The sequence below is a fragment of the Vidua chalybeata genome, chromosome 1 (genome assembly GCF_026979565.1).
Source record: "Vidua chalybeata isolate OUT-0048 chromosome 1, bVidCha1 merged haplotype, whole genome shotgun sequence".
Classification (NCBI taxonomy): domain Eukaryota; kingdom Metazoa; phylum Chordata; class Aves; order Passeriformes; family Viduidae; genus Vidua; species Vidua chalybeata.
Genome location: NC_071530.1, coordinates 16,839,530 through 16,853,570, shown reverse-complemented (window position 1 = coordinate 16,853,570; position 14,041 = coordinate 16,839,530). Strand labels below are relative to the sequence as shown.

The 14,041-nt window shown below is 36.7% G+C and overlaps 1 protein-coding gene across 3 annotated transcripts in view; it reads left to right on the top strand.

Moving 5' to 3' along the window:
• MYO3A (myosin IIIA) overlaps positions 1-14,041 on the top strand; it is a 115,126-nt gene that overhangs the window by 58,458 nt on the left and 42,627 nt on the right. For all 3 annotated transcript variants that reach the window (XM_053962972.1, XM_053962980.1, XM_053962989.1), the window contains exons 10-19: positions 339-438; positions 2,732-2,848; positions 3,610-3,714; positions 3,792-3,875; positions 4,669-4,871; positions 6,667-6,765; positions 6,866-6,980; positions 10,361-10,487; positions 11,218-11,428; positions 13,298-13,445. In XM_053962972.1, coding sequence (XP_053818947.1) covers positions 339-438; positions 2,732-2,848; positions 3,610-3,714; positions 3,792-3,875; positions 4,669-4,871; positions 6,667-6,765; positions 6,866-6,980; positions 10,361-10,487; positions 11,218-11,428; positions 13,298-13,445 — 1,309 coding nt within the window. The remainder of the gene's footprint in view (positions 1-338; positions 439-2,731; positions 2,849-3,609; positions 3,715-3,791; positions 3,876-4,668; positions 4,872-6,666; positions 6,766-6,865; positions 6,981-10,360; positions 10,488-11,217; positions 11,429-13,297; positions 13,446-14,041) is intronic.

Below are 14,041 nucleotides of genomic sequence, written 5' to 3'. Positions count from 1 at the left end.
TTAGAGCACTGTCATTGCTAAGCTAGAAATGTTTCCATCATGAATACTTTGTCAGCATCATCTTTGCTGTACTATTTCATCATACACCCCTGGTTTTGTCCTATACATAACTGTTAGCGGGATCTTTTTGCATGTTGGTGCCAGAGTTTCACTCTTACATGCTTTATAAATATGTTCTTTTTTTAACTTGTATTGCCAAGCTCCTGTCTTGCAGCTGATGTATGTATTTAAATTGAGAACAATGGAAAGCTAGAATGTTTTGGCCTCTGCGATGGTTGCAGATGCAAGATTTGCTCTCTGTTTCCTTACGTCAGGAGATTTTATCTCTTCTTTTCTAGATTTGAACGTATTCACACAAAGAAAGGGAACTACAGTAAGTCACTAGTTTCAAACCAAGAAGAGGTAGATGATTTAGCAACCTTGGAGGTACTGGATGAGGTAAGAACCTCTTTTTTCCTGTTTTCCTGAAGAGGAGTAATCACATATTAAATCACAAATTAATATTAAATGGTGTGCTGTTCATTTTCAAAATCAACTGTATTGTCACACTTCAATTGTGTAAGTGTATAATGACATTTCACCACTTTATGCCAAATATTTTAGACAAGATTTACTGTGTCAGAAAGATTCCAACTCAAAGCTAAAAAAATCTCTGGAGTTACAGCTGTAGACCAAAGACTATTGTAACACCATTGCCTAAACAGGATTTATATCACTGGATTTTATTACAGCTAAGTATCCAGTTTGCAATGGTGTGTTAACCTGAAATTGGTCTAGGTCAAAGACCTTCCAGCCCTGTTGCTTGAGCACTGAGAGTTGTCTTAAACTAGCTCACCATACTCTGCCAGACTGGGTTCTCATTGACTTATTTTGGTGTGGAAATGCATGAGGGTCCATTTATGTCAGCTGAGCCTCTCATCTATCAATGCCTGCTGGTAAGCCTTTGACCAAATTACTGATACAAATACCACTGGTTTGTCAAAGTTCAAAAATTAGTCCACTGGGTGCAGGGGAACATGGCATAAGGGAGGGAGGAAGTCTGCTGTGTCTATGCTTGAAGCTTCAAAACCAGAAAGAAGAATCAGGTTGCAGCACATTATCTGCAGGTCTTGGAAGCCATCACTGGTTGTAAGCAAACTGTCATTCTTCATCTACTGGGCTGTGCATAGACTATAATTCACATTCTCTTATCTGTAAATCTTCTCTGGTATATTGTACCTTTGTCAGTCCAGAATATTCATTGTGGCACTTGAGCTGGTAAAGTGTGTCATGCTGACAGCTCACAGAACATCCTCCATCTTCCCAAGAGCTTTGTTATAGTAGCTTGATGTTTAGTTAATTGTAATTGAACTAACCCAAAATTCATCTACTGGGGAAAGTTCAGGTTTAAGCATTTTTTTAGTATTGGGAGGAGTAAGACTGTTGTGAGTTTTTTTTTTTTTAATCTTTTACCATGATACGTATAAAAAATCCAAGCTAAAGAGATTTTATTGGACAAAAAAAGCAGATAAACTTGGTACATATCCCATCTCCTCAGAGGTGGAGCATTCATGGAAATCCTCAGGAAGCCTCTGTCTGAATGCATTGTTTGACTATGTGGTTTTACCAAATCAAATCCAATTTAAAACCACTTTCACATATGAATGGCAGCTTCTCAGAACTGTATTCTTTCTTCCACTCAAATTTTTCTTCCAGTTTAGATAGCCCCATCATATGAGAAAGACAAGAGACCTTCTATTGGTGCAAGAAATAATTTCAGAAAGGGCAGAAGTTCCCCTAAAATAATCCTGTAACATGAATCTGGTTCTGGCCAAAATAAAACAGAGCATTCAAAACCAGAAAGTTTATCAAGATTTTCTCCTTATGTTTTCTCATGAAGGAAATATAGCCTCTGCAGCTGGTGAGAATTCGGCTAGTAAGTGTATTAAACAGGACACAGTGTACAACACTGTGAATGGATAGATGAGGAAGGAAAGAAATTCCTTCTGTAATTCTCTGCTGCCAGTTGGTATGTTCCAGTGGGTATGGAGCCTAAATATTTTCACATGTACCCCAGATTAGTCTCAAGGCTGGTTTGAAATTCTTCATTCAGCTCTGTGGCCTGTTTTGATTGGAAACCTAACCAGGCACTTTATATACCCAGCTGTGTATGCAGAAGAAGCTTGGGGAAATTACATCAAGAAATTTGAATGCCACTAATGGGCCCTTCTTTTTTCTTGGTTCAGGGGGAACTGGCTCTGTAAGAGCAAAGATCACAGCAGAGACTGCTTGTTAATAGGAAATGATGCCTCATTGTTTACATTAATGCGAACAAAACAGTTGAACATCTGTGTTGTATCATAACTGAGAGTAATGTTAGAGCAGCTGTAATGGCAGTTATGGACTCAATCTCTTGCTTGATAAGTTAAGTGAAACTTTAGTAGTAGAAATGTAGACAAGACTGTCTCATGGAAACTTCTGATGAACTGAATGGAAGCAGTACTTATTAACTCCTTTTTCTACAGCCATTTGAGGATCCGTAAGTATGTATTGTTCAAAGTGAGACAAAAAATTAGAAATGCCAGTGTGTTTGAAAATATTATTTACTTTTGATCATGATCCATTGTACTCCTGACTATAAATACCTTCCCTCCTCATCCTCACTCACTGAAACTATATAAAGATGTAATACATTTTCCTAACATTTATTTTCCCGCCATGTGATTCATGGTTCTTGTTCCCTCTCCATCAGAACACAGTAACGGAACAGTTGCAGAAGGGTTATGCCAAGGACCAGATCTACACATACGTTGGGGACATTCTCATCGCTGTCAATCCATTTCGGAACATAGATATTTATTCTTCACAGGTGTGAAAATTTAGGTTTTGTTATTTTCAACTAGCACCAAATTCCACTAAAATAAAAATATTTGTGTTAAGTATAAAGTAAGACCATTCTTGAGACTTATTTTAGTTTACTCTGAAAAACAGAATTACCAGTAGAGATGTTCTTTCAAGTGCACATTGACACAAATTCTTAACACTTGCTGATTTTTAGCACAGAAGTGAGAAACTCTGAAATAATTTCTAGTGCCTTTATGTCTACAGTGTAGATCATGCAGAAAGCAGTCCTGTAAAATATTAACTGCTGTGAATCTGTCTCCTTATTATACAAAAGGGAATTTGTCTCCCTATTATACAAAAGGGGAAAGATATTAAAGTCGGATCATACAATAATTTGGGGTTATTAATTATCAGATACTACAAGTACAGAAAAGATCTCAATTTTTAACATCAATACCATGCAGAGATACTAATAGGAAGGGAAGCACAAATAGATTTAAGTTGGAACTATGATGTCTGACAACAGTAAATTTTCTCCTAATAAATTGAGTTTCATAATGTAATTAGGGCTAAAATGATAGAAAATTGCACGTCATTTTTTAGCAGTTCTTATAGTCCTAAGTGCATACAGATTCATGGTATAGTGAGTGCAGTAACAGCTCTCTCAGAAAACATCACTGCTGGAAACCTCAGCATGCTGTACACTAATCTAAAAATAAAACAAAACTTAAAAAACCCCAAGTTTCTAAAGGACAGTGATAATGATTTTATTTTTCTTACACTTAGCATTCCAAACTGTATATTGGAGCCAAACGGACTGCCAACCCTCCTCACATTTTTGCTGTTGCTGACATAGGCTATCAGTCCATGGTGACATACAACTCTGATCAGGTATGGATGAGGTGTCAATTACATCCTCTGCCAGGCTGAGAGATGTTATGATCTCAGTCTTGCTCTGTTCTCTGCAGTGTATTGTTATTTCTGGAGAAAGTGGAGCTGGCAAGACACAAAGTGCCCATCTGCTGGTTCAGCAGCTCACTGTCCTTGGCAAGGTAAGTGGCAGAGGGGATATCTCTGTGAGGCTTTAAGGCTTTGCTATCCTGGGTCTAAAGGGCTGAACCTATGGACAGCGCATTGTTTGTGGGGTGAGACTGTTATACAGTTTCCAAAGAACATTAGAACATGATACTGATCTATCTACTCCTTCCTCCTTCCTAGGGTCACTTGGAAATATACTGGGGTTTCCACAACAAAAAGTACCCACTGCAATGAGGGCTGTCATTTAGTCAGATCCCTGTTTAATTGAATGCTTTCAAGTCACACAAGCAGTACTAAATAAAATCCTCTTCTAGCTTCTCATCCCTCCACAATCAGATTCCTGTCAGTGGGACATAGTCTCATTCTGGGAAGTGGCTGCCATAACTGTTAAATAAAATGCCATTTTTAACATGCCCAAAGTGAGATGAAAGCAAGCTAGTGGATTGGTAGGGTGCAGTGGAGCAGTGACCAGATGCTAACAAGGATCCTAAAAGCAGATTGGCCATCTCAGAGCCACAAAACCACAGAAACCATAGAAATTAATTTATAGTGCTGTTATCATTATGTGTGTTATTTCTTCCAGACAGCCTTAGTTCTGAGGATTGCTATATTGTCACAGATTTCATTATATATATATATATATATATATATATATATATGCCTTTTTCTCCATATCATTTCCATGGGAATAGCTGCCCTGATTATGTCAGAGTTCACAATACCAATGAGAAGATTAAAGGAACACCTAAAAAAGCATTAATTTGAATAATTACTGATAATTTGAAGCAATATCTTTTTCATATCCAGGCTAATAACAGAACTCTGCAGGAGAAGATTCTCCAGGTGAACAACCTTGTAGAAGCATTTGGGAATGCAGGCACTATCATCAATGATAATTCAAGCAGATTTGGAAAATATTTGGAAATGAAATTCACTTGTGGTGGCACTGTAGTAGGAGCTCAGATTTCAGAGTATCTCCTTGAAAAATCCAGAGTTGTCCACCAGGCAGTGTAAGTATCAAAATTGTATTTGACCTAATTTGGGGGTTATAGAGTAGGCCTATGATACAGGAAATCACCTTGGTTTAAAACACAAAAATTAATGAGGTAACTGGATTTTTTTTCCTTTAAAGTTGTATATGAATAGCTTATGAATCTGTCAGCTAGCTGACAACTACTCCAGATTTTTTGTCATTGCCTCCTGGGTTATTTAAACAAATCTTATAAAAATGCCCATGTGATATATAAAATAAGAATGTGCAAACAATTAAAAACTTACTAATAGTTCAGGTATACGTTTCATTGTGGGATTTTGAAGTATTTTATTAATTATATCACTTGGATTTACTTCCTCTAAATTTCCTGTAGTATTGTAGCCTATTTCTTTGTTTGTCTGGTCTTTTTCCATTTTGGAACATCTAGTAGGATTTATAGAGGATTATGGGTCAAAGATCCCTGTCAAGAAGAACTTGGGGGTTCCGGTGGATGAGAGGCTGCACATGACCCAGCAATGTGCTCTCCCAGCCCAGAAAGCCAAACATGCACTGGGCTGCATCAAAAGCAGCATGAGCAGCTGGTCAGGGGGGGAAATCTGTCCCTTTACCCTGCTCTGGTGAGACCCCACCTGCAGTGCTGCATCCAGCTCTGGGATCCCCACTACAGGAATGTGGACCTGTTGGAGAAATTCCATAGAAGGCCACCAAGATTATTGGAGGGATGGAGCACCTTTGCTGCAAGGAATGGCTGAGAAAATTGGGATTGTTCAGCCTGGACAAGAGAAGGCTTTGAGGTGACCAAATTGCCACCTTCCACCTGAAGGGAACCTGCAAGAAAGATGGAGAGATACTTTTTGCAAGAACATGTAGTGACAGGATAACAGGCAATAGTTTACATTGAGAAAGAGTAGGTTTAGATTAGATTTTAGAAAGAAATTCTTTAATGTGAGGGTCGTGAGGCACTGAAACAAGCTGCCCAGAGAAGCTGAGATGCCTCATCCCTGGAAGTGTTCAAAGCCAGGCTGGACTCTGAGCAACCCGGTCTAGTGAAAGGTGTCCCTGCCCATGACAGGGGAGTTGAAACTAGATGACCCTTAAAGTCCCTCCCAGCCCAAGTCATTCTATGGTTTTGTGTTCTAATGGTGCCCCTGAGACATAGACCTAAGCTCATGCACAAAATAGGGGTGTGAACACAATTCCTTTTTGCCATTCACTTGTGACTGACTTGGGCATCTCAGGTCATCTCAGTCATGGTTGCAAATATTCACCTAGTTCTTCTCATAAGGAGCACACTTGAATATGTAACAAACCTCTGTCCTAGGTTTGGGCATGTAGCATCTAGGCAAAGCATGCCAAGTCATAAGGCCTTTTTATTTTGCTGAATGTCTGCTTCTTGGTTCAGGGCCAAAAGACACAACAGACCTACTGCATTCAGTGAGCCAAGAGCATATACCTCTCCCACAGTCAGAAGGTTTTTTAAAATAACTGGAGTTAAGTTAAGCAGCCCATTCAGTGTGGGTGGGTGAGGAATGTGCAAGATCTCACGCAGGATCTACCAATTGCATCAAGGGCAGAGCAGCACTGAGCTGCTTTAGCACTGAGCAGCCACCCTGGCAGTGTCAGGACAAACACACAATGGCATGAAAAGGGTGTTCACAGGAAGTTGTGTAATAAAGCTTCTTTCAGAGTCCTCTGTCACTTTGTGTGAGTCTTGCCTGTTATTAAAATAACATTTAGTAATAGTGTGTGTGTCATTAATAAATGTAGCATGGTTGTATTACTAAACCAGTTTGTTGTTTCTGTTGTTTCAGAGGAGAGAAAAATTTCCATATTTTTTATTATATTTATGCTGGTCTCGCAGAAAAGAAAAAACTGGCACATTATAAACTGCCAGAATATAGACCTCCCAGGTAATGCAGTTTATTTTTGCATAAATTGATTACTAAGAAACGTGGTGTTGAATTCTCAGCCTCATTTACATTCTAACTCTGTATCCATCAACTCTTTCAGATATCTGCAAAATGATCATTTCAGAATAGTGCAAGATTTCATGAACAATAGCTTTTATAAGTCTCAGTTTGAATTAATAGAACAGTGCTTCAAAGTCATAGGTTTTACACTGGAGGTGAGTGCTGATAATCCTTTTTGTTTGTGAACTTCACCATCTACCTTAATCAGGAAAAACTTATATAAAGCATTCAAATCTCCCTTGTTCTTTTAGCATATTGTGTTTATGTTTTAGGATCTTGCATGGTCAACTTACTGTTATATAGTAACATTTAATTTTTAAGGTTTCAAGGCATTGGTAAACCAATAAAATTATATTAGCCATCAAGGCCTTGAAATCAGTGAACATAACACAGCTGAGTAATTTGAGGGGGGGCGGGGGGGAGATTTTAACAAATTTAATGCATGAAAAATTATGTTGTAACTGTTTATTAGCCAATAATTTTAGGCCTGTGAATATGAGCCTCATCTCAGTTTTAAGAGGAAGTCCATGGTGAGAGTTCTAAAAATGCATTGAGCTGATCTGAGTATTGATGAACTCAATACATTTTCACAACTCCAGGGATAAAGTTGAATGAAGTTCTTAAATCCCTTTGGAGATTAATCTCATCACTAAACAGTAACTGAGCCCATTTTTTCTTTATGATCTCAGCTAGCTGTTAAACTCCTCTCCTCAGCCAGTCTTTGGTAGAATTAAAATCTAAAAAAGACTGGATTTATAAAGGAAAGAAATCTCATCCTGTGACCTAGTTTTGCCTTACGAGAAGTGGTGCATCACAGGTGTCATTTATCTCTGACTTTATTTATAAACAATATGAATAGTAGAGGTATGATCCATACAGTATCCATGAAATATAGCACTAGTGCTGCAGAATGGATGTATGTTTTCATTTCTCTGACAAAACTGTATGTGGTAAGAAGCTTTTCACAGAAAATTGCTCACTTCAGTTGACTGTTTCTGGCTTCCCTCAATGTAAATATTTGAAATGAAATAGCTAGCAGAACAGATGTATTCACCTATTTTGTTCCTCCAGAGTCACTTTGCATTAGGTTGTAGTAGCAGTGGTATTCACAGTCTCTTTCTCCTCTACATGTTATTCACAACTGTATTTAGTAATATCACACCTGTACTATCACATCCTTTCACTTGTGCTTTCACCTTTCAGAAGCAGCATGAAAGGACATTCATGGTTCAGCACTGTTAGCAGTTTTGTCACAGCACCAGAGACCTTGATAAGTCCTAATTTAAAGCATGAAAAGCAGCAAGTCTGTTTTTGTTTCCAGTTCTTTTGTTCACTTGGATGGGTAGAAACAATAATCTTGATCATCCAAAAGAGGCCTGCCATGTACATTGAAGATGCAGTTAGAACCAGGTCACTGGCTGCACTGTGCAGTTCTAGCATGGATCTTCACTTGATTAACTCAGCAAGCCACTGGGAGCTGATTCTGTGAAGAATTATCTACCTGTAGAACCCTGCAGTTTCAGAAGCAGGCTGAGTGCCATAGGCAATCTGCTTGTGGCTACTTGTGAGCCCCAGCCATGTCAGCCTGCCTTGCATCTTTCTCAGGGTGAATTAACGTGTCTGAGGCTGTGCTTGCAGGAGTGAAGGAAGAGTCTTCTTCCCCCACTGAGGTTCTGATACTGGATACATGTGCAAAGACAAATTTTTTTTCAGTGAAAAAAATGTCCCATAGGACATTGAATTCCTTTACTAAATTCACTTTTTAGTAATTCAGCCTTAAGCTTTGACATTCATCCCAGTGCACAGAGGAATTTCTGTATAAGCATGTTCAGTGTTTTATTAGCAGAAAGCCATGGACAGAAAAGAAATCTTAAAACCGAGACCTAAACAAAGCTTTATTTCTTTGAAATTTGCTTTTAACTGACTGACAGGCTTTAAAAGTAACTGTCAGTACTCCCTGTCTTAAAATCACAGTTTTATTTCAGGCTGCACAGCAAAATTATTAAGAAAGAACTGCCTGAGGGGAACAATAATTATGTTGTATGAGACAGATCAAGCCAGATTTCAAACACGCTGGAAAAGGGCAGAAAAATGTCAGCAGCTATACATATTGTACAGCATGATGGCAGAAGTTAAGCAATCCATTTCTTTGCATTTCAACTGTGTCCCTAAGCTTAAGATGAAAATGAGTGCTTAATCCTAAGTAAACTGTGTGCCAATTATCCTCAGCAGAATTTTTTAGAGTGAGCTTATCCAGTTTGTCTTGCTGTCACTGGAATCACTATTTATTAACTGCTAGATTAACTTCTGAAAGTGTTGAAAACAAGCTCAAGTATTCTAGAGCAATTAGAGATTTTATCTGAGTAAATGATGCCTGACATGGTACCAGCAAAGTATTGAATAATATAGATAAAATGCTGTGCAATTATAAAAAGCTCACAGTTATAAAATACCAATCAGATTTTCAGATTTTTAAAACTGCTTCTTATAAAACTACTACAAAAGTTTTCAACCTGCTATTTATAAAACATGCTATGCCTCAAAATACAGTGTCACAGACTGCTAGTCTGCTTTACAGGTACACCTAGAATTTTCTGAGTAAAAAACACTCAGATCATCACGTATAATAATAACCATTCACTGTTCAGATGAAAATTTGCAGTTAAAATCTAAGTCCAATCTGCAACAAAAGCATTATTTTACTAATTCCAAGTATTATTTGAAACAAATGTATTTGTGTATATTTACTGTATATCACTTCACTGATAATCACCAGAGTAATAACAGCTGTTTTCATGACAGAGTCCCTTTTCACAGAATCACAGGATTAACTAGGTTGGAAAAGACCTTTGAGATCATCAAGTCCAACCTATGATCTAACACCACCTTACCAACTAAGCCATGGCAGAACCTCCTAAATAATTTGAAATCTAGATTTGTTTAAGCAAAGTCCATATTAAGATGCTTTGGTGGGTTCCTAAGTGACATTTTGAAGGATAAAGTACTTCGCCAAATTGGAGATGTGAGGCCTCACTCTTCTCCCAGTGAAACTTTTTCTGATGACATTGGTGGGAGATGATATAGACCAATTATTTGGAGTGCCTTTGTGTTCATGATGCAAGAAACACCAATACAGATTTTTTAATATTTTTTGTTGATCTAGATATTAAATCTTTAGACATGTTTGCACCTGCAGACACAGTGAAGGGCAGATATAAATAACCTCTGAATTCTTTCTATGTAAGAGGGCAAGCACACCACTGTTTTTGCTTTCCTTGCTTCCTGTCAATCCTGTCCTGTCAACAAGTACAGAAGAAAGGCTAGGCTATGGTTTGTCTAGCCCTCTTTGACTGTTTTACTCTTGAAAGACTTTGCTAAGTACAGAATGGGAATAATTGCTGGAACAGCACTCCTAGAAGTAGTGGACACGTGGCAGACAGCAGGAAGCAACACACACGCGTATGCCCATGGCACAAACCACAGAGACGAATTACCTGGCTATTAAGTATTGCATTTTTTTAAATATACTTTTCAGGAACTTGGAAGTGTGTACAGTGTTCTGGCTGCCATTTTAAATGTGGGTAACATTGAATTTTCTGCAGTAGTATCTGAACATATGATTGACAAGAGCAACATTTCCAATCCTGTAGCCCTTGAGAACTGTGAGTGTTTTTTCTTAACTTTTTTTCTTCTTTAGTGTTTTCATAGCAAATTTATTTTATTGTAAGAGAGGTATCAATGAAAACTGTATTCACATGGAAATTTTGCAAGAATAATGAAAAACTGAAAGTAGATTAATTCTAAGCCCACCTGAATTCAAATGCAGAAAAGAAAAAAATTTCCATGTTGTGCATCTTATTTGAGTAACCAGTGCACTGGCATACAGGAAACATGACTAATACTGCAGATGCCTGAAAAAATCTTTGGAATTTTTCCAAGGTTATTTGAACATTTGATGGACAACCTCATTAACACATTGAGTAGTTTTTTCCCAGTTTCTTTCTCAGTTGCTCATTACATGTTCCCCACATTTGCCTGTGGAAATGTGTCTCACTAATTCTTTGGAAGGGATTCCTTACATTATAAGCTGCTAGGAGGTAGAGGAGGCAGAGGGGCAAAGGTTCTCCAGAAATTTGCTACACTTTCTCAGTAATTACACCTGGGGAGATAATGAAGTCTTCACACCATCTTCTTGTATGTTTTCTTGCCATAGAAAAATATTGTGGAACAGGGAAAGAAGCACCCCTTTTTTGGAGCAAAAAGAGAACAGTAGTGACTTGTATGACTGGGTTATAACTGAGAGGGGTAATCACACCTCACAACTTGGGTACTTCTAACATAGTCACCTTCCAAAATCTGTCTCTGGGCAATGCCTGTGACATTCCTTCCTAGGTGCATCCCTGCTGTGTATTCAGGCAGATGAACTGCAAGAGGCCCTCACCTCTCACTGTGTAGTGACTCGAGGAGAAACAATTATTCGTCCCAACACTGTGGAAAAAGCCACTGATGTCAGAGATGCTATGGCCAAAGCACTGTATGGACGCCTCTTCAGCTGGATAGTCAATCGCATCAACACTTTACTCAAACCTGACAAGCATTTAAGGTAAAAGGAGATTTTGCAGAATAAAGGAGTATTTTTTTTCCTGTGGTAATAATATTGTCTTACACTAGAGCATTTAGTGTAGTGAAGTTGGTTTTTTTCTCTGCTACTTTTTTGTTTATGACCCCACCATGTCAAAAATAGTTTGTCCTGTTCATAGTATGTAGTGAAAATACAGTAGATATGGTTGGAAAAGCATCTGGTGTTTTCCTGTTGATCTTTATCATCTAATTTTTTTTTTCCTTTGTATTTTTAAACCTTTTAACTTTCAACGCTTTTTCTTTTGCATTTTTTCAGAGTAAACTTTTGATATTCATCATGTTGATTACATATGTCAAATTCTGCCCTTATTTACACTGATGCTGTTGCTTTTGTCACTGTTGTTATGAGCATGGTTTCATATATGAATGGGAATAGTTTTTAAGCATATTTACTGAAGGTATTGTCCACTTTACACTTACAAGGTGACATTTTAAATGCCGTATCAATAGCAAATAGCTTTGGTTTGCAGATCTCCTGGATCTGCAGATTTCCTGGATTTTTTCTTTTAAACATCAGAGGAGAGCTAAGGCTGCAATCATTAAATTTGCCTAAATTTTTAAGTATTTGGTTATGGCAGAGCAACAATAAACAAAACTTTAATCAGTAAGTGATGGGATAAAATCCATGATAGATGGGTTGGCACTTCTAGCCTGTGTGCCTCTCTCAGTTGTCTGTTACAGAGCCCTTTTCAAACTGAATACTTAGTATGCTGGTGAAGAGGGAGAAAATTCAACCTGAATGCTCACTATAAAAAAAAAAATAAAAAACAAATTTTACTTGATTTTGTGGTAGTAAAATAATTTGCATTTTCTATTTTTATGTAATTAGCTCTGAAAAAGGAATGGGGAAGATAAATTTTAGCAGTCTATTCAACATAAATGTAATTCTGACACAGATTAAATAGTCACCAAATTCAGATCCCTCCACAATGAAACGCTTCCTTTTTTGAGATGGACTTCACAAAGAAGTTTAAGTACTATTCATGAGTGTCTTGAGGCTGATTCTTAATTTCTGATTTCCTAGATATTTATTTAAAAAATGATTACAGATAGCCCCTCAAAGAGGTTTTATAGAAAGAATGTGATTTATATTTTACTTGCCTAGAAAGGTCACTAATGTCAGTTCTCAGTTTGTTATAAAATTATATCCTCTTAATTTTTTGCTTCAGCAAATAAATATTAGAGCTTTCTTCCAGTTGCAGAAGTGATCACATATCTTGAGTATGTCCTACTTAAAATATCAAACCAAAGTTTTTCCAATGCTTCTCTGGAATTTAACTGGCAATTTAAATTCATACCACATCCCAGTGCATAAAGTTATTTAGCTGCATAAAGGATCTAGCTAGTCATTCTTTTTACTTTAATGTTAAACTAAGCAATTTTAATTGTTATGAGTAAATAATATGAAGAAATAATATTTAATGACAACAGTCTTTAATTTTAGGATACTGGTGACTAAAGCCTGTGTTATTACAAGAGAAACAAAAAGAACTGCATGTTCTTTCTGTACTGTAGTCAGCTTTTTAGAATAATAACTTACAAATATTAGTGTAAAAATAAAATTGTAAATCCCCTATTCACTTATCAGTTGACTTGGTTATTGTGTGATTTAGTATATCTGTTCTGCATTATAGTAATCTTTGAATTGATCTGCGTTTATGTATTTCAAACTAACAATTATTGTCACTTTAAGAGATCTCTGGTTCAGTAAAACTTATCCTGTCTAACTGGTGTACAGATTTGGCCCATGATTTTCTTTTGTGAAATAGTAATGAAGGTAGTTAATGAAAAATAAAGATACAACAATGAAAAGTATATTTCATCTTTGCAGTGAAAATGATGATGGCTTGAATATTGGAATTCTTGACATCTTTGGCTTTGAGAATTTCAAAAAAAATTCTTTTGAACAACTGTGTATCAACATTGCCAATGAACAAATTCAGTTCTACTTCAATCAACATGTCTTTGCCTGGGAACAGGTATGTGTTGGTTATTTTGATGAATCTTTAGTATTATTAAACACATAAAACATATAAAGCTTTCACATAAAACATATAAAAACTTGTCTCAAGAAACAACATTGTTCCTTCTCCATGATAGCTTGTAAATAGCAGTTTATAAAAAATGGTTTTAAGTATGTTTTCCATGAAGCAGTGCTTGTTATTTGCAAGTAAAATGCCAATATAAAATGCATTAAACTTGAAATTTACAGTAACTAAGCAACATAACACTGTGCACTGTGATAATCTGATTGATGCAAATGCAATGTTGTTTTCTTGAGGAATGATGAGTGTTGTAATGTATGATTCAATAGTAAAAAAGTAAATGAGTGATAACAAAATTTTGAAAGTGTAGGGTTCATAATAGTTTACTAATAAGCTTAATGATCACTGAAATTGCCTTATTAAAAACTGCAAATCTCACAACTGTTTTGTTCTTCTTGAGAAACTAGATCATCTCAGCTAAATAATGATGAATTTAATTAAATAATTTATTTTAAAGCAGAGAAAAGGAATAACATTGTCAATATAAAAGTTCATTAATTTGAAAAGGAGAGGTTAAAACCTCAAAAAAA